Below are 25,389 nucleotides of genomic sequence, written 5' to 3' on the forward strand. Positions count from 1 at the left end.
AAAATGGCTGACTTTGCTTCTTTACGCTTTTTTATTTTCTGATTCAGATGTACGTTTTATTTTGGAAAACTACCAGATTTTGTTCATCCCATCTGCCTGTCTTGACGCGTCGCATGACATAAAGCGGTTGTTGCTCGGAGCGCAAGCCAAGTGTTATGAGCCTAAAGCCAAAGGTGAACAAAAGCCAAACAAAAAGACATGTTTGGGAAGTTTCTTTGGGGAGGATAGAGCCAGTGAGGAAACTGAAGAAGAGCCTTCAACTCCAAAGAAACATAAAGCTGCTGTTTACAGACAAAACCATAAGTTTTCCTCAACATATGGATTTATTGAGACGATTGTTTCCACATACCAAGTTGCTCTGCATAATGTGTGGTGACTGACCTTCGAATGTTTCACATAATCTCACAATAATAAAGATGCCGACTCGATGGATTCATGTTTCTATTATATTTAGAAAATACCAGTTTACGACGGTTGTGTCGTTTTATTTTGCTTTATTTATCCTTCGCACCTTAAATGTTGGACACAGCTGAATTTGGCATCCTGTTGTTAGCCTCCACTTTTACATGAAGGGAAAATATTTATCACAAAGTCTAAGTTTAAACCAGCCGCAAATATTTGACAGACAAAGAAGATTCAATCAAATAAAGTTGACGACCTGCTGAAGTCGTTTCTGAACGGAGGAAGCTGGTAAAAAGGACTTTTAGGAAATTTTTCTTACAGAAAGGCTGAATTAAGCAGGAATTTTCTAGTTTTGAAATGCTGCCCTTATAGATTGAAAAACTCTGAATGTAAATTCTTCAGGGGGCGTGTTTGATTTGTGGAAGATGCTAATGAAGACTAGTGGATCCTGCGTTCATCTGTTTTTTTTTGTGATGTCGGCAGTTGTCCTGGGAGTGTTTCTGTTGTGTGTGCGTGAGTGTGTGTGTGTGGCGCACAGTTTCACGTGTTTTATGTTACGTGACATTCAATACTGTCAAAAAGTTCAAAATTGTACTAAATTAATTTGAAGTGAGAGTTGGATATTAATTACATGCAGATGTGCCACCAATCATCAGCTACTTAAAAATGTATTACACTAACTATGTAGACATCTTTTTTCTTTCTTTCCGGACCTTAACTTCAAAAAATTTTTTCCAACTGGACGGCTTTACAATTTAGTTGAAGAGCCCCGCATACACAGACCATAAAGAGGCAGTAAAGAATGTGACTGCAAACTGCCACAGTTTTCTTTCACACTGCGCTGGGATAAAAGAGGATATGGCAGTGTTACAGAAAAGGCTGTGTAAAAGCAACGAGTTGCACATCATCATCAGTCAGCATATTTTGAACAGTTTTGAACTTTGAGTGTCGGTTAAATTAATATCAATATTTTTTTTCCCAAAAGACACATTTTTTATGTATATTGGTGAATTTGTTAAGTTTTGCAGTTTCTGCATCATTTACCTTTACTCTAGATTGCAGTAAAATGATCTCTCGCTCCCTGGCTCTTCTTTTGAAGTACTAAGTGATAGCATTAGATTAGATCTGTATCAGCGTGCGACTGGCTGAGCCATCTGTCCCATCTGAGTGGGCTGTGTTAAATGACCTGCACCCCAGCTGCACTGACTCATTCTGACTAGGACAAATTATCTGTTTGTTCCTCAGAAAAAAAAACAACACACAGCAAAGGATGGAGTGTTAAAAAATCAGGGTCAACATGTATGGAAGGAAGCTGAGGTAGCGCAAAATTTTGATAATGACATACATTGCTGCCATTTTTTTGTCTACCAAACAGCAACAAGTACCATTTTTAAGGGGGGTTTCACTTTGTTAATCAACTGTTTCAGCTTTCCAGCTCCACTTTAACATATAAAAAACAAAGTATTTAATTTCCATGCAGTTTAGGTAGGTTTATTTAATTTACATATGCAGTTTTTTCTGATTTGAATATGTAAAAAGATTGCTTGGAAATGAAGTCACTTTAAAAAAGGTAGCAGTGCAGGAGTGCCAATGCAGTTATCCTCCTCCTCTGTTTGTTTATGCTGTTTAGTGCCAGTAGTTTACACTTGTTATTATGCATTAAGAGGCTAGTTAAAGGACAAAGCCCCCAAATGTGATTAAAAAGGTGTTGACAAACTGACGCATATTACCGGTACACAGTTCAGTTTGTCTGTAACATGACAAAGATGGGGAAAAAATGCTATTTCAGTGATGCTGCAATTCGACAAAAATGTGGTCAGCAAATGCGTAATACCACTCAATAACATTCCTTGTTCTTACTACTAGGTAGCTAAAACTGATCGAATAAAGACGTTTCTAAAAGAGTGCCATGAACGTCAGAGATTTTAGCACTCATGGCCTTGGTGACGAGGTATGCTGAGGGAGAAGGAGGGGAGACAAAAGCTCCTCTGTTTAGTGCTGCAACTTGTATAAGTCGTCTTTGTTTGCAGGGCATGACTAGGATTCTCGCTAAACTTCTATTTTTACTTCCTTGAGCCTCAGAACGCACAATTAACGCACAAGTAAGAGTGGCTGGCCTATGGCTAAATGAGGCTGGTCAACAAACGTCATCTGCCTGCCATAAGGAGCGGGGACTTCCATAACAGATGTGCATGCCTGTGGACCACCATCTGTGAACAGATGTTCATAATCAGTTGATAAGTTTCTGATCCTAAAGTAAAAAACTTTGGGACTTCTTAACTTCTGTACTATGGACTTGAGTTGGAGGGTTGAGCTGTAACTTCTTAACATCTCAACATCTTAAGGTGCAAAGCAACCACCAATGCTTTTTTTGCTTTTTTGACACATGAACAAGAAAAATTCATTCATTCATTCATTCATTCATTCATTCATTCATTCATTCATTCATTCATTCATTCATTCATTCATTCATCTTCTTAACCGTTTATTCCCTTTCGGGGTCACGGGGTTGCCGGAGCCTATCCCGGCCACTTGGGCGTAAGCAAGGGATACCCTGGACTGGTCGCCAGTCTGTCACAGGGTGGAATATCCTTTATCACACATCCACTCACTCTCACACTCACACTCACACCTATGGACAATTTAGAGTTGCCAATCAACCTATGTAGCATGTTTTTGGACGGTGGGAGGAAGCCGGAGATCCCGGAGAAAACCCACACATGCACGGGGAGAACATGCAAACTCCACACAGAAAGGTCCCCCATTGATGTTGTGTTTTTCATGTCCCCCAGCCGGGACTTGAACCGGGGGCCTTCTTGCTGTGAGGCAAGAGCGCTAACCACTGCGCCACCGTGCAGCCCATGAACAAGAAAAATGCATATCTATATAGACATATATCTGTAAGTCTGCTTTGTTCAATCTAAACACCCATTTTCAGCTGAAAAAAAAAAAAAAAAAAAAAAGCTTGTGTTTCTGCCAATGTGTTTTATTTAGAATTGACCAAATGAGTGCATCTTTTTAAAGTCTTTTTTTGTGCGCACGGCATGGCTAGTTTTTTTTTAATTTATTTTTTTACATACACATTGGAAAAGAGAATGATCCTGTTTTATGCTAAATAATATTCATAGGCTCCGGCAGCCCCATGACCCCAAAAGGGACAAAAAGGGTTTAGAAGATGAATGAATAAGTATTCATAGAAATCCTACCAAACCAATTTTTTAAAACTCTTCTTTTAGTATACTTTCACAAATTGTTGTGCAAATTGAGGCATCTAGAGTTTGATGTTGATTTTCTGCCTTTTGTTTCAGATGATCACATTGTATTACCTCACATTTGTGTATGCTAGAAAAGTTCAACCTTTTCATAATTAGTTTACAGGTAAAAATTTGATCAAAAGTAAAAACATAAATGAATCTCTCTTGTTAGTCAAAGTACTTCAGATGGTTTTTGGATGACCATTCCCACATTGATGAGGGAAAATTTGATCAATACTGACGACACAAACCTCCTCAACTTTAGCTTTTGGTGGGTCACATTGGTTATGATTTTTGATTGACATCTGGTGTCTTCTCAGCCTCTTGAATCCTAATAAGACTATGATCACATATCGTAAAATGCCATAGCGCAGCAATCTAAATGCAAGCTTTTCAGCGAATTGGCAGGTGGCCACACTGCAGCATTTGTAATTGGGAGATGGTAGTCATCGAGGTTTTAAGAAAAAGTGAACATTTTACGGCAAGCAGACGTTTTTTTTGACACTGGTCAGTGGTCGCCTGAGCACATTTCAAGGTTGCTCAGTGGCAGTCCAGTGACGGGCGGGTGTCAGGAAGGCAGCAGCGCAATAACTGACTGATAGGAGGTCTCCAAAGTCCCCAAAATTGTATGATGGTTGACCTATTTCAGACTGCCACCCTCCACCATCCCCCTGCCCCTGCGCTGCCGTCCCACTGCTGCCGGCCAATTGTTAGAAATCTGCTGCTACCAATTGTTAGAATCGCTAGCAGCGCGAGCGCTTGATAGGGGATGTTGACGTGTCCTGGGGGACGGCTATGACCAGACATCAATCTAGTGATCCTGGCGACTTTAGGTCCTGCACATAATATGATAACACCGCTGCAACTCTGAAACCTGTGTCTTATTGAAATGTGGTTGATGCTGAGAAGAATACAAAGAAGACGGAACATTGAGTGCTGGACTACTCATATGAGCAATGCACAAGATGGCAAATAGTGGCACATCGTATGGACGGCTGCCATCCAGAGACATTTAGATATCATCCAATCAAAGGTGGCCGCCAAATTTTGTAATGATGTCATCTCCTCCTGATTGACAACCGCCTGACTGCTGCCGTCTACATTCATGACCATGCCAACGATTATCTAAAAAATCTGGCGGCGGTGGCTAATCTTGAAAAGTCTGCCGATGCCATTGCCTCCTTGTTGTGTGTTGGCAGTTTTATTTGTTACCATTGCCTAAGTTTAAAAATTGATTCAACTCTTCCTAATAGGTTTTTTTTTTTTAAAGAAAAAAAAAGATAGATTTGTTGTGTTTCTATTAAGTTAACCATTCAAAATGCAGCCTGGTTTCAGGTTGGATGGTTTATTCTTTTAATAACAGTTAAACTAAAAGTGTAATTCTTTTTTCTTTGTATTTTTGAGAACATTTAAGCAGTGCAACAATAACATAAATTTTGAAAAAAAATAAAAATAGTTAAATTAATTGTTGACTTACTTTTTGTTAACAAAAAAAACAAATTGATTCTGCTTAAACTTCATTTTTATGGCTCACAACAATACTTTTTCCAGTTATTAGACATAAATTAGGCTTTAATGTTTCTTGTTGTACGCCATGTGGACAAGTGCATGCTTACAGTATCTCTTGTACAGTATTATTCTATCTGGATGTTTGTCTTTGCTTAATTCGGCATAGTTGTAGCACAGCTCCATCCAAAACTTTCGGAATCTCCAGTGATATTTGGTGAAGAGGCCTCTGACAGTAGTATGACTCGCTCTGTTGGCATCTCTTTTCAAGTCCCCCAGCCCCTCTGTCTCTGTCATCATCTTAGCATGCCCCTCAATACCACTCACTGTCTGTCCCATTTTGGCTGTTGAACTAGGGTGGGCAAACGGAGAGGGGGTGTCTTCCCGCGTCTCATCCTATCAGAGGACATACTTAAAGAAAAGGCGGGTAGGGATAAAGAGGGGCTGGCAGGCGTAGCCGTTATGTCGGGAGCCCTCCCCATTCTGGTTCAGGATCGTCCTAAGCTGTCCCATTCCCCATCCGGTTTTGTGGCTGACATCTCTATTATTGTTCAGAATTTTAGGTATCAAGAAAGGCTGAAGTGAAGATGTGAGTTCTACAGTGATACTTTGTTTAAATTATGTTGATTCAAGTGAGTGCTGCCTTTAATGGAATATACAACCCAAAAAACAGGACTAAATGTCTAAACATATTCTTCTTGAGCACTGACAAGAGGTATGTAATCAAGTTCCTAATCAAGTTGTCTTTTCTGACTTAACACTGGAGTAAGACTGTATTTATAAAAATCCTAGTGCAATTATATTTGCTTGCTTTTTCTTTTTTAGATGTTTTAAATATCTTTGGCCTTATTGGGTGACTCCACATGTCCAATAAAATGTCTGATTGTGTATTTTGGATTCCTGGAGTAAAATATTAATTCTTGCTGTGGGTTTTTAAATATTTTAGAAATTGCAGGAGAAAATGGATTTACTTCTCAACTTGATGTTATTTGAGCTTTGCTAAAGACTTATCTACAGAAGGTTGTGTGTTCTCATGAACATCCCCACTTCCTTCTTTTGGGTGATGAAAAAATGAATGTTGGCCTCTGATTCCCTCAGTTCATATGGACTTAATACAGCATGCATGCATAGCACATTACATTCTACGGGATAGCCTGCTGTCGGAAATCTTTTGGAAATGCAGGGGATTATGCATTATTATTAGACGAATTATCACCTAACATTGAATTTAAGACAGACTTAACTCTTTTTTTTTTTTTTTTTCTTATAAAATCTTATAGTTTTATCCATAATGATTTGTTGTAATTATTTCTTTTCATTTTATGTTTGCTTTGCATGCATGAGATCAACATGTTTACTGTCTCTCCTGCCTCAGTTCTGAGCATGAACTACTTTCTCAGCTGTCAACACACTCGCACTGGGCGGGCCTGGCCTCTCTGTAACCTAAGATCTTGGTCCTTCTGCTCCCCACAGGGTAACAAGATCCAAGATCACTTTGTCTTATACAGAAGAGAGAGGTTCCCTTAACACACCCACTGTCTTTCTTCAACCATTGCTTTATTGCCTATCAGTTAGATGCTAACCCAGCAGACAGGGGGAAATCCGAATTTTATTTAGAAACAGCCTAGGAAAACCAGGTGGAGGTTCTGTAGACTTTTGCTTACCTTTACTGTTGCAGTTTTCACAAGTTCTTGAAGAATCTTGTTTTAGTTCATTTATCAGCTTTGTGGCACTGCAAATGATTTAGCAGTGCAATGATTCAATTTCAAATTTAATGCACTCTGTTTCAACTGTCTGCTTTTACTGGTAATTGTTGCACCTTTTTGTTTTGTTGAAATAAAAACAGAAGTTTTTTTTATTCTCATTTTATAGAACACCGCTGATGTATTCTGAGGTTTTCTGTTGAAAATACTCCCTGAATTCTGTATGTGAAGCTCAAAATCGCAGCTTTTTTTCTTTTTTTTTGTTGCCTTTTTTTTCAGTTAGCTTTTTCTATTAGCTTCTCTTCAGTCTATAAAGTAGAATGAAAAACAAAATAAATCACTTGATGGCCGGCTTTTCTTTATATATTAGGTCGCTGAAATCTTTTGAACAAAGCTTTTGTTCTGAAAATCCCAGATATATATTTCTGCTTCAGGCTTCTGTCCTCTGGCTCTCGCCACTCCATAGAAAGGGTAGCGCTGCTAAAATTTAAGTGCACACAGAAACAAAAGCCCTCCCGGGATACACGGAGTGAAAATGACATAAATAAAGCTTTTGGTCAGCTTGTGGTCATCTGGGAATGAAACAGTCAGTGTGAGAACATGCGTATAACCTTTGGCCTCATTTTTGTGCTTACCCTGCAGGCATGGAAGAAGCGATGGTTTGTTCTTCGCAGTGGCCGTCTAACAGGCGACCCAGACGTCTTGGAGTATTACAAGAATGACCACACCAAGAAGCCTATTCGTGTAATAGATCTCAACTTGTGTGAGCAGGTATTACTCCTTGTTCCATGGGAAACACTCGATTTGTGTTGTGACAGTTTTGCTGTAGATGCAGTGGAGATACTTGCTACGTTCTTTTTCTTTTCTTTCTTAAATGAGGGTTTGTTTAAAGCCTGCTAGTCTAGCTTTATAGTTCATTCCACATTTTTTTACATTTATGTAAGCCATTATATTTGTGAAAATGAACACTTCTTGGGAACTTCAGTATAACTTGGTAGGTAAGGCTGTTTGTATAACTGGGGGTGGGGTGAAGGGTTGATTCGGACTTAACCAGAGATATAGTATCAATTAACTAAGCTAAATAATACACAATATAATCACTATGACTTAGAAATGACTCAAAAAACTAAAATTGCAACAGTAAAGCCTAATTTATTCAAAGTTTAATTGTGTGGCTAAATGTTTTATGGATGAAGAATGAGGGGGGGAAAACAGAAGGAAAACTTCCAAGAAATGTAGGGAAATCTTTACTTTTAGCCATTATAAAGTTGTTTACAGTATGATTATTATTTATATGTTCTATTCATTCAGTTACCTTTTCATGTAATATTGAGGACCAAAAGAATTGGCACACACGAAATAATTAAACATTTATTTTAAAAAAAATCAATAGTTGCATCATCCAGAACTAAGTTCATCATTCTAAAATATTTCAAGTAAAAAGAAAATAGTAAAAACAAACAGCAAAATGTATTAACCACTGGGTAGTTTTTAATTCTAATCATGTTTTCTCACTCCACTTTTTTTAAATACCATTTCTTAGCAGTGACTTAGTACCTGAACATAATGAAAAGGACTCCTAGAAAAACAAGAATAGAGTCTGAGTCAGAAAGTTTCTGGAAGATGTTATATCACAATGCCTAAAATGCACAAAAACCAGTGAGAATCTCTGACAAGTGATGGTAGTTAAAATGGTTCATGGTTACTTGGGAAGCTCTACAAAACATCATGGTAAAGTAAACAACCCCCAAAAAAATTAAAAAACTCAAGTAAAACCACTTGCATACAATTTAAAAACAATTTTGAAACAGTAAATGAAAATGATAAAATCATTATTTTAGCACGTGTTAAAAAACAGTCTGGGGGCAGTTCTGTTTTTTTTTCTTTCTGAATTAGGCTTAAGGAGGAAGTGTAAGTGTTGCCCTTTGCTATGTCCAGGAGCAGCTGATTAGCTGACCCAAGGGACTGGGAGAGAGGTGTGTGCCTGTAAGAGCTCAGAGTTCAGGGCAAGGCCACTGAAAGCATAAAAACAATTAAGTCTCTTAAACGAACAGGCAAAAAAACCAAGACTTGTTCACCAAACTGTATTTTTTGTTATTAACACAGATCAAACTCAGTCACCTTGATACTGAACCACTATGTTGTAAGACAAACTCTGTTGACGTCTCACCCTAGGTTGATGCTGGGCTGACGTTTAGCAAGAAGGATTTGGAGCACAGCTTCATTTTCGACATTAAGACCATCGACCGTGTCTTTTACCTGGTGGCTGACACTGAGGAAGAAATGAACAAGTGGGTTCGCCACATCTGTGACATCTGTGGTTTTAACCCCACTGACGATGGTAAGCGTTGCCCCATAAGTCGTTATTGTACTCCTAACAATTACAAGTCCTGTTACTGTTGTGTCAATGTTCGTTTCAGGGAAGTTGAATACTCTACAGTAAACAAAACTGATTATTGTTAAGCAGAAACAATGTTTTAACATTAGCTATTTTATTAATCAGCCAAAAAAAAACTTAAAAGTCAAAACGACTCCCTAACCATTTGTAATGTGAGTTAAAGAGCAACATGACATTTTTTTTTCCATTTAGCTTTCAGGATTTATTTATTTATGGGAAATTAATAACTCGCTGCTCTAAACTTGAAATCTCCTCAGCAACAGTTTTTTATTCAAAAGTTGTTGTTTGACAATACTTCTTACCATCCTGCACCAGGCCTTTTGTTAGTTTTTGGTAAAATGCATACACAAAGAGCACTGTAACAAGCATTTTTCGTCTTTTAATTGTCTGTAGTATAGGGCAAAAATCGTAATACAAAAGTCTTTATGTGAAAATGAATCTAAAGTTTTAAAAATCCGACTTTAGTTTGCTGGTGCTTTGAACATGTTTTTTTAAGGAGACCTATATGTCCAGTGATATGAGATCCTTGAACTCCTCCACACAGTCAAGCTCCACTTCTCCTAGGAACCCACCAGATGGATGACATTTTAGCTATTTTATTTTTATTGGTAAATATAATCATAGTTCTGTTGTTGTCCATTAACATGTATGAGTTAATGAGCCACTGCTGAATATTTCCAAGTTCTGCTATAAAAGTTGTAAATATTTTCTGTTTGCTATTAGCATAATCAAAGCCCCAAGTACTTTATAAGTCTTTCAGCCCTTTTTTTCTTCTAGTTCCAATTTCTCTTGCTCCTTAGCAGTAAAATGCATCAGCTTTTAAGTGAGGTTTGACATAAGGGACTGCACAGGTTCTTTTTAGAAGAGGACACTTGTCAAAGTTGTCAAGTGACTCATTGGTTATGGTGCTCTGTCATCCTTGCAGCAGCTATGCCTCAAGTTCAGGAAAAAAATACTAACATTGAGCTCCTCTTGAACAGAATTTTTCATATTGGCTCTTTAAAGACGCACAAGCTAACAGACTTTTCAAGGATAAAAATTGAGACATATTTTTTTTTTCAGATAGGCCTCTTTGGCTGTTATTGTAAAAGAATGTCCTTGGCTCTCTTTCTGTTTGCACTTCTCTGTGTGTGAGACCCAGCTCCCACTCCTCTGTAATGTGTGGCCACACTACACGCAGAGCGCTTCAGAGCCGAGCAGATATTAGAGGAAGGAACATTAGGAAAGCTGGAGGAATGGAAGCTCTCAGAGATGGTGTAGGTGGTATAGATTAGTACTTTCACACACATAAAAAAAGCATTCCCCCCTTTTTTTTCTCTGCAGATTCTTACACAAAACCTAAATAGCAAAAAGGAGCGAACACAAGTGCCGGAATTGACTAGAAATGTTTTTATTAACTCAAAACTGCTTTTGTTTTACAACAAAAAATAGGATTGCTTGGATTATAAGCAGTCATCTTTGTTCACATTTTAGGAGAACAACTCAAGCAGACATTTTTTTTAAAAGATTGGAAATATGGTAACTCTCCCTGTTACAAAGCACAGACCTTGGTGAGGAACTGTATTTATCTAGTGTGGGAAGAAAAACAACAAAACATACAGGCCAAATATCCCAACAATCTACAAATGCCAGTGTTTCATGTCATGGTAAAGACTTTTGACTGTTCTGTAGCATAATCCCTCTTTATTTTCCTTCATTTTGCAGTGCTTTTACTTGTGTTTGGTCATTGTCTTTTTGCTTTTTCAATTTAAGCATTATCAACTGAACACATGGTCTCACATTTGGTCCTCTGACATTTTAGTTTCACCCCAAAAAATGAAAAATCTGAATCAGAAAGTTTTGTATAATAAGGGAGCAGATTCCAGGACCAGGTTGGCTTTGCAAAAGAAGAAAGAACGATAAAACAGAAGGAATAAAAATAATATCCGAAGCACAAGGAAGAAGTGAGGCAGTTCAATTTAAGGAGAGGGAATGAGTGAAAGTTTCTCTCTGTGCATGGGGTGTTTACCTGCAGGACCAAATAAAAATAGTTGCATGCAGGAAAGATCAAATGATTATTTATGCCGCTAAAATAGTCTGAAAAGACTGGAGTGTTGTGTTGGGTTTGGTTGCTAGGAAACCCCTCCACCAAACTCTTTTAGACCTTTACCCTGCCAAAGTTGGCATTTGCAAACACGGCTTTCTATTTATTTTGTGGTTAGTATCACATGTTTGCTACATGACCTGTACTGTGTCAGTGGACATCACAAGCCTACAATAGAAGTTCGTCCTCGACGGTTTTTAATAGGATTTGCAGTTCACGATATCCATATTTACCTACTTTTATTTTTTTGTAGAAAAAACTTGTTTTTTGATTGCAGATGAAGTTTCCAATTCCAATTGGTTAGTTTTTTTTTATTTTATTAATTACTTACATGCTTAAAAACATTTTAAAAAATGGACTCATGGCAGCAACCTCCATGTTATTTGTGCAAACCAACCCGTGTATGCATGATGAACACACAGCAGCCAGCTTGAACCCTTTAACACCGGAGAGGTTGCCTGCAAAACCTAAATACCGCGCTCTTTGGCAAACTGTAAGTCTTTGACAGTTTACACGATCAACATAAATGAGCTGAATCTGACGTGGAGAAAGCGGCTTTTCATATTGGCTATGCACCAATATGCAACACATTTCTAACCGAAAAAGGTTGCATATTAGCACTAAGCTGCTTTCTTCCGCTTCAGAATCCGTTAGAATTGTGGTAACTGCGTAAACAGTTGAAGAGTCACTGTAGTGAACATTGGAGCTAAAGCTCTGGTGTAAAAGAGTTAAAGCCATACAACCGATGCTGAAAAATAGAATTGTTTTTTTCAGTCTGATGTTACTTTTTTTTTTTTTTTCTGATGTCAGCATAGGTGGTCCTTCATTTTTTTAATTGGGACCTATTTTACATATAAGTAGTACAAAGAATGATCAGGCACATCAACAGGATTGTTGTTAACCGCTGTCCTCTCACTGTCCTCCTCAAGACGCATCGAAAGCTGCTCACCAGTCCATTACTGGGGGCCTTGTGGTTGACACGCCTCCACATGCAGCTCTGGGTAATGTTGGTCCAGCAGCATCAGTCCTGTCAGGTGTGCCACCTCCATACCAGCCAGTGAGCGTGCAACACCTGAACTCCCAGTCCAGTTCAGATGAACCTCAGGACTACTTGTGGCTTGCTAACTGTGAGAGCAAAAAACCTGAACCCAACAGGTGAGGTTACTTAACCTGTTCTTTAATAATGCATGCTCAGTTTTTTTGTTTTACTTTCACAACTTCCTCTGTGCAGTTTACAGACCCTTTCCTCTTATTTTGTCTTTTTTTTCTTCCAATTTTCCAACTCTGCTGCTCTTCCTTGTCCTTGTTGGATGTTGTGTGTAGCTCAGTGGAGTGTCAGTCTCCACTGGAGGGAGACCAGGAGTATTTGCTTTTGGAGGAGTGTGAGAGCAAGACTGTTCCTCCACAGACTTGTCTGTGAGTGGCCAGCCCTCCAGCTGGAATTGCCTGCTTGTTTGAAGTGCCAAACGTGTAGAGAAGACAGTCCGATACTGAAACACTAACTCACACACAGCTCTGGTACAAAGTGAAATGACTTCTGGATTGAAATATGTATTAGTCTACCCTTGATATGATAGCATTATAACAAAATAAATCACTTTATTAAAGATTTTAAATGTGTGGTTTTGTCAAAGATGACTGATCATGTGAAGTTAAATGTGGAAATCTTTATTATAGTTTGGAAATGATGCTACAAAGGCTTAATGCCACTGTGTGGATTGTAATATTTTGTCGGTGGACCTAAGTTTACTTAAATGTGCATCCGATTTATGTTCCCAGAGCCCATGCCGAGTGCTCCAAGTCTACCTCTTCAGAGACGGACCTGAATGACAACCTTCCCTCTCATCGCACTCCTACTTCTGCCACTTTCTCAGCCAAGCACATTTCACACAACGGCTTCTTCCCACAACACCCAGCTCCAGCGTCCGCCCCTTCCTTCTACGACTCGCCGCCGTCCCGCGGTGCCTCTTTCTCAGCTGACGCCGGTCTCTACAGCCTCCCACGCAGTTACTCCCAGGACACTGTTCTTCTCCCCATATCTGCCTCCTCTCCTCCCGCTCATACAGACAGCGGGGACGCCTCTGAGCTTTATGTCTTCAACACACCTTCGAGAAAACCCTCAATAGAGACACACATGCGCAATATTTCCATCAGTTATGACGTCCCACCCACACCTGGTGCAAACTGTCCCTACCAGGCCCCTCGCACAATGTCACTGTCAACCGGAGCTGGAGGTTCGGAGGGTGATGTAGTGCCTCCCCCTAGACCACCCAAGCCTTCGCTCAGCTCCTCATCAGGGCTTCCACAACCGCCTGCTGAGCGCTCACCTACGGACACCTTTTGTATGCCTCGTCCAGCCTCGGAGACGGATGGAAACTACAGTGTGCCACCTAGTGCCGGGAGTAAAGCTTTACGAAGCCACACTATTGGAGCGGAGGACTGTTCACGTCTTCGCAAAGGTTTCTATTTTTCTCCCGTCTTCAGCACAGTTTTAGGTGTTGCCTTTAAGCTAAAAAAGCTTTTATTCCCACATAAACCTTTTTTTTTAAGTCTGATTTTGCAGTAAATTCTTTGAGCAAAGATTGATACCTAACAATCTTTGTAGGATCAACTAGAGCTCTAAAGGGGATTGGTGGTGGTGAAATGTTGAGGCTAAAAATTGATTCCTCCACATAGTCCACCCCCTTGTGGTAATAAATGTTTCTGCAGAAATCCCCAATGAATAAAATTATTTTAGCTAAGCTTGAGGTGAAATACCATTGTTGCTTCTGCATTCATTTTGTGAAAGCCATAAAATGAGCAGTTTTTTGAAAAAATATTAAACATTTATAGATTTTTTTTTTCTTCAGGGTGGTCTTTTTTTCTGTCTTTAAATGGACTTGAATCTTTAAGTCTGCTTTTATTAATATAAAGTCATTTGTTCATCCATTTTCATGAGATTTTAACTACGCCAGTGAGTCATACTTTACAGATTCATGCTGAACTATCACTAACCTGAATAAATATACTGTAATGTGGCTTTTTGATTGATTTACATTTGAGACTTGTTTGTTTTTCTTCTTTCCAATAATTTACAATTTATGCTTGATAAACCGTGTGCACTTGCACAGTACTTTATGTCCTTTGGACATGGTTTCTCTTAATGTTTTAGTTTACATTCAGATCAACACCTAAAAATGAAAACATGGCGGTGAGGCACAACAGCAATATTTTTTGAAAATTTCGTATTTTTCCCATCAAATCACATTTTGACTGAGCACTGTGCTGTTCCAGTAAGACATTTGCTGCAAATATTTAATACTTTGTTTGGTTTTGTTTCTGCAGATTTTGGATCCCAGGACTTCTATGACATTCCTAGACCATTCCCCACAGATAAAAGCTATTCATTTGACTTCAACGAAAACCTCAAATGCTATTTTGTAAGTGTTGCAACCAAAGTTACAGGTGGATGTTTTTTTTTTTAACCTTATAATAATGGCTGCTAGTAAGCCTGTGTTGATGACTGAACATTTCTAGAAACGGAATGTTTTAAAAATAATTCATTTATTAAAAAGGTTGCCAGATTTTATAATATTAAATTGGTAACATTTTCTTACTACTCCTGTTTTGTAACTATTGACAGTTAAATAAGTATTTGAGCTGAAGAAAACAAGACTACAGATTATAGCAGCATATCAATTGCAAATTGAAATATGCCAAAATAACGACGTAATTCAATTAACCAAAGTAAACAAAGTTGATCCAGCGAAGTATCTTTGCTTTTGGGCTTTGCCCTTTAGGGGTCACCACATTGTGTCGTTATTTTATGATTCATAGCCGTGTAATTTGGAAGTAAAATACACATACAAGACTCATTTGGGATTTATCAAAATCACAAATGGCTTTTGTTGGCAAAATACAAAAGTGTGTATCAGTAGCTGCTTTGTAGAAATGCAGTCTCCAGCATGTTCAGGTTTTCTACTAAGAAGAAAACAAACTGCCTGTTTTTTCAAAAAAGCAAACAAAAAACAGCAGAGTCCAGGACTTCTCACTTCAAGCAACACAAAGAGCATTGAGAGGATAGTCTGTACTATCTTCACCAAATAATGATGTGAAGCAACAGCAGAGACTGCAGAAATATTAAACTTCTCATAAACACTATTCCACTCCGTACTGCTGTCAGGCTTTTGAAAGCTTTTTAAGTAGTATCAAGTTACACTAAGGATGAGTCCCGTTCTGTCTCTTAGGAAAGCATCATGCACCCATACTCATTATACGATAGAATGCAGTGACTACAGCTTTGTAAATTATTGATGTTTGAAGTTGTTACCAAAATCCTTTTTCTCAAATTCTATGTTTACATCAATATTCAACCAATATAAAGAGCAGAATATGTGTTAAAAAGTGACTGTTGTACTTCGATCCTTTGCTTGGTTTGTTCTTTTTGAACTAAGAGTGTTTTTTTAATTATGCAATCAACAGAAAAACAAAGGAATGATGCCATTAGGGAGCCATTCTACAGAAGAAGTTGACCAGAACTATGTCCCGATGAGTGCCAATTCCCCATCGCACCATCACTCTGGCAGTTTGCTAGAGACAGCGAATGAAACGAACTATGTACCAATGACCCCAAGCACTGTGGAGTTCCCTTCCCTGGGTAAACAGGTTCCCCCACCCGCTCACATGGGTTTCCGCTTAAGTCCAAAGACCCCCCCTCGCAGGCCAGTGCTCAGTGAGTGCCAGCCACCGCCCGTAGACCGTAATCTAAAGCCAGACCGTAAAGGTGAGTGCTTGCATGGAGGTGTGATGGTGACTCCTTAACACATGTTCTTAGTCTTCTTGCTTCGTGATTGATGTGTGTGCTATAAAACCTCTACTAAGTGTTGACTAATGCTATGGCTAACTATGCTTTCATCTCATACTCACCCACCATCCTCCTGTGCAAGATCAGAACTAAAAAACTATCTTTACAGAGCTTTTTTAAGCCATTAATTTCTGCTCTTGTTGTATTATTGTGTACTAATGGGTCTGTCCTTGGTTTGGGAGTGTTGGAAAAACCACTAATTATGTGTTCATTTCCTAAAGCAAACTGGTAAATTAGTTTACGGTTTGTTAGGCTCTTAGGCTGACAAAGTTTACCCATTAGTCTCAAATCTGCTTCAATGTCTTGTCAGTGTGTTTGGCAGATGAAGATGCCTAGAAACCCCGTTTTGCTCCTAAAACTCCATAACTTCTCACCCGTACACATAGGACAGGCCTTGAATAATCGAGTCGTTGTTACATAAACACACATTTTTGGTCTTTTTACCCTCCTATAGCATTCTGTAAAGCTCCTGACACTGATGATACATCATTATAGTGTTCGTAAATATTTATTTTGAGATTTATTCTGCTAGACCTTTACCTGACCACAGTTCTGATATCCTTGTTTCAATAATCTTAAACTGTAGAAAGATCCTATACCGAAGCACTTTTGATCATAGTGTATTTTCCATGCAAAATGGGACAGTTTATAAACTGTCTTCTCATGCTTATAGACCTTCATTCTGCAGCGTTGGTTTAGTGGCTCATCGCAGAAGTTTAAGGCAAAAGCCTGGCTGCACTACACGACACACACTAGGAACCCTACCCCATTTGGGGACAAATTAGATGTATTGTGTGCTCAGACGACACACTCACGATAAGGTGAATGAAAAGCTGTGTCATCTTACACCCTAACTCTCATCTGTGTGCAAAGCGCTCCGAGAGCAGCACATCCTGCCCTGCGTTCTGTACGTTTTCAAGGAAAATAAGAGATTGTTTTACCAAAAGAGATCAGAGTAGTGGTTTATACTAGGATTTTCTGGTTAATTTAAGTGTGCAACGAAATTCTGCACGGCATAAACCGTGTCTTGTAACTTCAGAATGAACACCGCCTATAGGGATATGGAATTCACACATGAATTAAGCTGGACATAGCTCATATCTGGACTACATGCTGCTTCATTGGTGCAAAGCAGAGTCTGTGATCACTGTTCAGGTTCAGAACTTAGGTACCAAGTCTCAAAAATGTCATTTTTATATATTGCATTAATGACATTCAAAAGATGATTGGTCCTGAAATATGTTAGTACTTTCATTCAGCTCAGAATTATTTTTCAAGCCGTTTATCACTGTGAAAGTGTCATCAACATGTTCCCTGATTGATTGACCGTTTAATAAGATTTATTTCATTCGATACTTTTTTTTTTTTTTTTTATTGCAAAGCCAATTCCACCTAAGTACTAATTTAAAATAAACTTGGAACATGGGAGAAGACTTGTATTTTGGAATTGCATGTTGCAAATAAAAATTTATCAGAATATTTTATTTTTTTAAAATTAGAATTATCATATAAAATAAATAAAAACATTATATATAGTTAAAAAAACTTTCCATTATGAACAGTTACAAAGTTTTGGAACTGAAAATGGTACACTTTTGATTTTAAATTGGTGTGCACTCTAGAGATATACAAAAAATCGCTTGGGATAATAGCCATTATCTATTATTTGTGAAGTTTTTATGTCTGGGGGGGACCTATAGGAGCTTCACATACCCCCCCCCCCCCCCCCCCCCCAAACACACACACACTTTAATTTAATGAAAAAAACACCAAAAGATTGTCTCCATACAAAATAACAAACTTATTTACAATTAATAAATACCAAACCAACAATAACTTAACAGGTAAAGCAGAAAGGCTTCAAGTTGAACAAAGGCCAAAACAACAAACAGAACCCCACCAAACTGAAGTCTGAAATCTTACCTGTGAATGAAAGATAAGAAAAATCAACGACAAAACACTAACCTCCCTAGACTAACAGAAACAGGAGAAAACATGTGCAAGAAAATGTCAGTTCACCCCTACAGCTACACTAAACTAAACAAAAGACTACACAGAGTGGGCCTGAACACAAAACCACAAAAATGACAAAGTGCAACACCAACTCAACAGGTGGAGAAGGGCGCCAAGCTGCAGTGGAGACAGGTTGCAGCAAAGCTCCCTTCTCGCTGGCTGGAGGGTCCACATGGTGCTCTTAAAGGCTGCCTCCATCCGCTTGGGTCCAATGAGAGCCACACCTACTCAGCACCACACCTGAAAGTAATCAGAGACAGACACACATACGCACACAAAGATCCGCAAAAACACTGTTTCACGTTTCCACTCTGATACAGAAAAAAATTACATAAAACAAAACGAAAGAACAAACCCAAATACGGCCACAGCAGTAAGACTGTGAGACAGCTTTTTCTGCCTTATTTGCCCAAACTATAAATCTGAAGACTTGCGGCTCATTTCCAGGAAAACTTCCCCAAACTAAATATCATATTTAAAATTATGGCACAACTGAGATTTTCCTAATAAACAACCCTGCAAGCAAATGTTATGATTAGCATGTTGATGCCTTATCAACAAGTCTCAGTGTTCTGCTCCAGATTGAGGTTTACTCCTCTCAACATGACCTGATTTCTCACTGTACTCCCAGTGCTTATACACAGCTCATCCTGCATGCACAGCTGTGATGTCAGTCCTTGTGTGGGAAGCTGTGGATGCATGAAGTGTAGTGCATGTTGGACATTATGGGTCTGCGGTTGTCATGACAATAATCGTCTTGAAGTGTTCTTTTTTTTTTTTTAAAAGGTGAGCGGGTGCATGTGAGGAGGTAGTTCTTTCCATACGTCTTGTCTTTTGCTTTGCATGGCAGAGCCCTTCCTGCTGTAGGTCTCAATCACCCAAAGTTCTGTAATAAGCAAAGTCTTCTTTCATCAATCAGGAAGTCCTAAAATAAAAGCAAAAGGTGTCTGTTTAGAGCGAACCGACTCTCAGACCATAGGTGAATTCCCAGGGGGACGACGCAAGGGTAGGTACCCCACACCCAACCGCTGTTGTGAATCTGAATACTCTCCAGTGTCTGACCTTTCCACACACTTCTTCGTCTGATTCTTTGCATGCTGTTTCTAGTCTCCTGGGATCCCGCCAAGTCTTCAGGGCTATGAGTTAAAGATTTTGATTTGAAATATCTACAGGAGATGCACGAGTGTGCTTTTATTCTTCATTGATTTAGTAACACTTGTGAAGAAGCCCTGGAAATATTCTCTGTCATGATTATTCTGATGTCAATCAAAAAGGTCCTAACCTTTCTCTTTCCACGAGTTTAAAACATTGCACTTCGGTTCTAAACATGCACAATTTGGTTTTTGTCACCAAACACTAACATTTCTTTATTTTTCTTACATGATTTTGTAAGGCAGTTGTTTGTTCTTCACGTGGAAACAAAAATATAGCTTGTAATCCAGAAAAATTCTGCATCAACGACTTATTGTACAACTGCACTTTGAACCTAAAGAACCACTCCAATGAAAATTGCGGTCTTGGTGTTTTTAATATGCTCTTAAAGCATTTTTCTCTGGACATATATAAAAAAAACAAGATTAAAACTGCATTTCTGTGTATTTCTTTGTTTAAATTGTGATGAATCAGAAGCAGACAAAAGAGTGCAGTTTGAAAAGGAAAACTACAGAGTACCATAAACAGGGCATGGGTTTCTTCACAAAAAGCTGAAAATTATCAACCATTTAAGTAAATTGATGACTTGTTTTCTGGTTTTACAAAGTACAAAATATTTCAATTGCATGAAAAACATCTTGAATGTATTGTAAAAAAGAAAAGAAAAACTTGATTAGTAAATGTTTAGATCCCAATAAACCCAGAGATTTTAGTCTCATTAAACCATGTGAAAGTTTTATACATTTATTTTGCAAAACCCCATTTTTTTAAAGGATCCTGGTTGTTTTTTATCAACTGATTGTGTTTGTTGTGAAAATGTTGGCAATGTAACCTCTAGTTTCATGATTTACCTTATACCAGTTACACCTTTTTAAGGATGAAGCAGTTTCTTAAAAACAGTGAGTAATGGAGCCGATTGTATAGTTGACTGCATAAACTTGATGCAGTTTTAACATCGGTTGATTTCAATAAGTTACCAAAAAACAAACACTTGCTTCAAAAAGCTTTTTGGGAGTGCGTAACTGGCAGGGCCATTAATTTGGTTGTATGTTATAAGTTTTTATTTTTTGTTGAGTCTTGGTCATTTAAATTGACATCTGTGTCATAAAGTTGCCTCTCCATTTGCTTCCAAAACCCAACACGTCATGATATGCACATTTCCAGAGAACGGTTTCATTTAAACAAAGCTTTTCTGAAAGGAAACCATTCTAAACACAAACAGGTCATTTTTAGCAAATGAAATACTTGGTCCCCTTTCCCCGTTTTGTTTTAACCTTTGGTAGTCTCTGCAACTAGTTGTCTTTTTTTGTGTTCAGTGAGACCTGCTCCACTGGAGATCAAACCATCGTCCGATTGGGAGGAGTCCTGCACACCTGTCCGCTCACCCGTCACACGGTCATTCACTCGAGAGTACGTATCCACGCGGCTTTGCTTTTGCTTTTTTCTACTTTACGTAGTTCTACAGTTTGCAGAAGACTAAGGGCATGTTCTCACTGTTCAGCTTTTGTTCTCTGTGCAAAAAAACTGCAAAAGTAGATCTTTGTGCAGCAACTGCTATTCTTGGCGAGGAATAATAATACACCCTGTTGCCACTTGTTCTTTGTAGCCAAAATGCAGGTGAGACTTTACAGCAAGTGAACAGGTGAGGCGCTGCCCTTTTGTAGTGTAATACGGTTAACAGATGGTAGTTACTAACACTTCATTTAATACAGAGGTCACAGTGTGGGATCTGCCTCAGTGTTCCTTGGTACTAAAAGGGGGTTGTTGTCTTATTTGAAGGGATTTCTGACGGTTTCAGGGGTGTTGACAGTTGTGGCTGTTATGTCTGCATTATGTGTTTGTTCTCATCAGAGTCTGCTTGTAAGTCGGTGTGTAAACCTTGTGAATGCTGCTCAGTTTCTCTAGGTTTCCGGTGCCGAGACCCGTGTCAGTGCAGAGTACGGCCTCCAGCACTGACTCCGAGGAAAATGCGGAGCTAATTATAGGCATGGACTCTAATATACCAACAGACGAACCAGTATGTAACACACAAGTACTGTCTATCTAGAAACAAATCAGCGATTACAATTTCATTTGAAGTGAAAACAAACCAAACAAAACAAAACTCATATGAAGATTTAGTTAAGAAAATACAAGTAAAGGGGAAAATACATAATACAGGGAAAGAAAAGGAAATTCAAAAACCCAGTTGTTTTCCTCCTAAATAGCCAGACTGTAGTGGGAACATAGTACCAGAGGCTGCAGATGGACTCCTCATCATTCCAGCTTTTCTTTGCGGTTTCTTGTCATTTCTGTCATGTTGCTGCTCTTTTAACCTTTGTCTTCCTGTTTGTTTGTATTTTCAATTCTTTGCCGGTAATTGCTTTTTTTTCTTTCTTTCTGTTTGCATATATTTTGGAAAAACAAGAATATCAAATAAGTGGTGGGATTGGCAGTAGAGTAATAATTTCAGTTATGAACCAGCAAAATACTGATGAATGCCTTCAAGCTGTGACTTTTGTTGTATTTTTCATTTTCTATTCTACTAATTTCCCTCAATTCTCTTTCCACTTGCTTTAAGACAGTATTCCACCTCCCTCTGATTTTTATCGCTGATGCCAATTTCTTTTCCTCCAGTTTCCCATCTCTCTGGCCTCCTTCATCAGTTTTCTTTATCTTGCTCTTTTGGTCTTAACCATCTGCTTGTCTCTTGTTTTCTTTGCCAAAAACCCCTCTTATTCTGTAGAGAGGAGTCCTTCTACTGCACAGTCCCCATCACCCCTGTAAAGAGGGAGGTGGAGGAAGTTGACACCATAGAAGAGGTGAGCAAGGTAGACAGGTTAGACATGCATGGTGAGGCCTGTCAGAAATTCATAGGTTGCAGTTTGTGGGTTGTATTTTTAGATCATGAAGAGAGTGTTTGCAGTCTCTGCTGTGCCATTATCATCCGCTCTGCTTAAAAGGTGTGGTTTGGATACAAATGAGTTCTAGATGTAGTTTGTGTCTAGTCACATCCTAGATCTAATACCTTCACCCTACATATAGTTCACAATTAACACAACTGTAGAAATAATTTGTGCTAGTGATGCCACAATACCAAAATTGAACTTATTTTTCCCCCTATACTCCTTATTGTTCCATTTTGGGAATGTGGTGATAAAAATGTGCAGCAAAAACAGTTGAAGTAGAGGTTTGGTTCTTCTAGTCCATATCCTGGAATTTGCTCCAGGATATGGGCATCAAAAAGGATTTAATGAGTAGTTCAAGGTCATTCCATTTCTTTCTGGCTTAAAGTCTACATTGACCACTCTGGACAGTTGTAACCTAGCAACAATGCTGAGTTAATAAATTGCTTATGTTTTAGCGGTTAAACATCAATAAAATATAATCAAACTGTGCAATAATTATCAAAACAACAGCAATTCAGACTTTTAAAAAACATGTTAGCATAATGTGCAAGTCTTAAATGTCCCAATTCTATTTTTTAATACAATTTTAATGAACAGATAAGAACAGATATTAAATTAAATTTCTCTTACAACCCAGTCTTTCTAGTCAATCTACTTTTTCTTGACATCTAATACCATTTTTTTTATTTTGACAGCATGTTATTGTTTTATTGAGTTTTACTGTGACTGCTAGTAAAAGTATTTTCTCATGGTTCACGCAGATCATGAAGCTTTCCACGCCCATGCCTACGGATGGTGGGAGTAGCCCTATGTTAAAGACAAAGGGAGATAAACAGGTGGAGTACTTGGATCTGGATCTAGAGTCTAGCTTGTCTACCCCACCTAGAAAGGTCAGTCTCAACCTTCTGAATCGCACGTTCTCAAGTAAAAAGAGTTTCAAAGATTTTACTTTTTTTGTTGTTGTTTTTTTATTTTGCCTCTTTAGATGAAATCCATGGGAACTGGCATCACCGCGTCGGACGAGCGTGTGGATTATGTGGTTGTTGACCAGCAGCGCACGCAGGCCCTGAAAAGCACCAGAGAGGCATGGAGCGAAGACCGCCAGTGCTCAGAGACGGACACCCTCTCCAAAGCGGCCAAATGAACACGTCCCGACGACAGAGTTGCCTTTGATCAAGCCTTGCCTTTTGATAAAACGATAGGCCTTTGACTCTGTTAGTTCTTCTGAGTGGTCACGGTCCACCTACGCAAGACTGTTAGTGAATGAGAGCCAGTGGATCACTATAGCCACATATCTGACTTCAGTTTACACCGCTGTCATGTCCTAGACGGCACTTTGTGTATTTTTATAGAAAGGGTGTGGGCCAGAAATAAGCTTTATGCAGTGTGAAAGAAGGCGGAATTATCTGGGAGGGAGGGGGCTGTCGCTCTTAACTTTGATCATTCACTGCCTCCTATATGAAATGGGGGGCTTCTGTGTTGTTGGCGGGCAGATATAGATCTAGCAGACATGCAGGTTAACGGTTTCTGCTCTTTTAAATGAATGAGGAACAGTTCAAAGGTCACTTATGGAGCTTGACTTTAACTGACTCACTCTGTCATGTATGACATAATTTCAGAGGCTTTACTCTTTTTTTTTCTTTTTTTTTTTTCTCCTTCAGTACAGTGTAGTTCATGTTCAGTTGAAACATGACCTACTGCGAAAACTTAAGCATTAGAAAACCTGGAGGATTATTCCACTGAATTTATTATTTTTTTCCATTTATTTTGTGAGTGGAAATGCTTCGGCCTGTCTTCATGGAAGTGCAACGACTGTACAAAAGTGTTATGTATATAAACAGAAAAGTGTCCTTTATTTGTATGACAGCCATCCTTTTTTGATTGGAGGCGTCCGGATTCTGCAGGGTAGAATCCAGGAGCCGTGTCGAAAGGGTGTCAGGACTTTTGACTTAATGAATGAATTACTGTGAGTTTAAAGAGCATGACAGGTTTTCTATAAGTTAAGCAAAGACATTAAACGGAGGTTACAAAGGGGAAATCTGGTACTCTACAGAAACGCTTATAATAATAACAATAATGTTCACTTTCTAATTTATTTCATTGAAGTAATTTCACGTGGACTGAGTTTTAGCTCACTCTTTTAAATTCAAATGATAAAAAGATTTTAAACTCATTAAGAGAAATGATAAATTAACCTTTATCTTTAGGTAATTTGTCCTTACTTTGTCTGTACTCCTATTAAGTTTAGTTGAAACCAAATTGGTTTACAGTGATGGTTAAATGTCTGGTCAGCTTATAAGATCACTTAGACCATTTTAACAGTCTGTCTCCATCCATCATCCTGTGCTTTGCTAACCTGTCATCCCTTCATCCCAAGCGTGTGCTATCGCAAGAAGAAATCATCGCTGTACATAGTTTATCTATTGCATCAACATTAATGAAACAGATGTGCCTGTCAAGTCAGCTTTTTGGAGTTTCCTGAACAGACTGGAAAGCTGATCATGCTTTTACTTTTTTTTTTTTTTATGAATCTCAACAAAAGTGTAAATTGGTAGACTAAATAAAATCCAGCTACTTATGACCATTTTAGTTTATTTTGTATTATGACTGGAAAAAGATGTGAAAAAAATGCTTTAAACCAAAGTGAACACCTTGATTTATCTGTTCATTGAGTGGGTTAAAGAATAAACAATCCAGCATAACAGCATTTTTGTCTGAACATTGTAGGAGACCATTTTCATTCTGGTTTTAGAATATTACAATCGGGTTGATTTGGTATTTTTATTGTTGGTAAGAAAATGAAGAGAACTTTTAAAGCTGGGAATAAACATCTTGGTTTTAGACATAAAAAACTTAAAAAGAAACTTGATTGTCTTCATAATATGAGAATATGAGGATGATCTGCTGAGGAAATAAGAGAAACCTAGCCAAACTTTAGAAAATTTAAAGTTCCTGCATGTTAAAAGGAAAATCTGCAACTACGCACATTTTTCGTTGTGCCACTACCTTGATCCTATTTTATTTGAACCAAGAACAAAAGACACTCGTAAAAGCCAAGATTTGTGCATTACATAAACTTTAGAGTAGCCAAAGAGATGTACAACATATATTTTACTGGCATTCTGAAAGTCCCCTACTGGCAAATAA

The 25,389-nt window shown here is 38.5% G+C and overlaps 1 protein-coding gene across 17 annotated transcripts in view; it reads left to right on the forward strand.

The window, feature by feature from the left end:
* The window catches only part of LOC144981358 (GRB2-associated-binding protein 1-like), a 53,358-nt gene extending 28,409 nt beyond the window's left edge, over positions 1 to 24,949 (forward strand). For 4 of the 17 annotated variants that reach the window (XM_078951840.1, XM_078951837.1, XM_078951868.1 and 1 more), the window contains 13 exons: positions 7,508 to 7,636; positions 9,041 to 9,206; positions 12,276 to 12,501; positions 12,670 to 12,762; positions 13,126 to 13,805; positions 14,671 to 14,765; positions 15,808 to 16,108; positions 19,122 to 19,208; positions 20,671 to 20,764; positions 20,961 to 20,996; positions 21,251 to 21,371; positions 23,004 to 23,132; positions 23,228 to 24,823. In XM_078951840.1, the coding sequence (XP_078807966.1) occupies positions 7,508 to 7,636; positions 9,041 to 9,206; positions 12,276 to 12,501; positions 12,670 to 12,762; positions 13,126 to 13,805; positions 14,671 to 14,765; positions 15,808 to 16,108; positions 19,122 to 19,208; positions 20,671 to 20,764; positions 20,961 to 20,996; positions 21,251 to 21,371; positions 23,004 to 23,132; positions 23,228 to 23,386 (2,316 nt within the window). In that variant the 3' untranslated portion in view covers positions 23,387 to 24,823. Of the gene's footprint in view, positions 1 to 5,647; positions 5,752 to 5,835; positions 5,878 to 7,507; positions 7,637 to 9,040; positions 9,207 to 12,275; positions 12,502 to 12,669; positions 12,763 to 13,125; positions 13,806 to 14,670; positions 14,766 to 15,807; positions 16,109 to 19,121; positions 19,209 to 20,670; positions 20,765 to 20,960; positions 20,997 to 21,250; positions 21,372 to 22,079; positions 22,156 to 23,003; positions 23,133 to 23,227 lie in introns of those variants that run through there. The other 13 variants (XM_078951873.1, XM_078951845.1, XM_078951846.1 and 10 more) reach the window with 13 other exon arrangements.
* Positions 24,950 to 25,389: the final 440 nt, after the last annotated feature.

Source organism: Oryzias latipes, chromosome 1, assembly GCF_053564925.1.
Source record: "Oryzias latipes strain Hd-rR chromosome 1, Olatipes_Hd-rR_3.1".
In the NCBI taxonomy this organism is placed as follows: Eukaryota; Metazoa; Chordata; class Actinopteri; order Beloniformes; family Adrianichthyidae; genus Oryzias; species Oryzias latipes.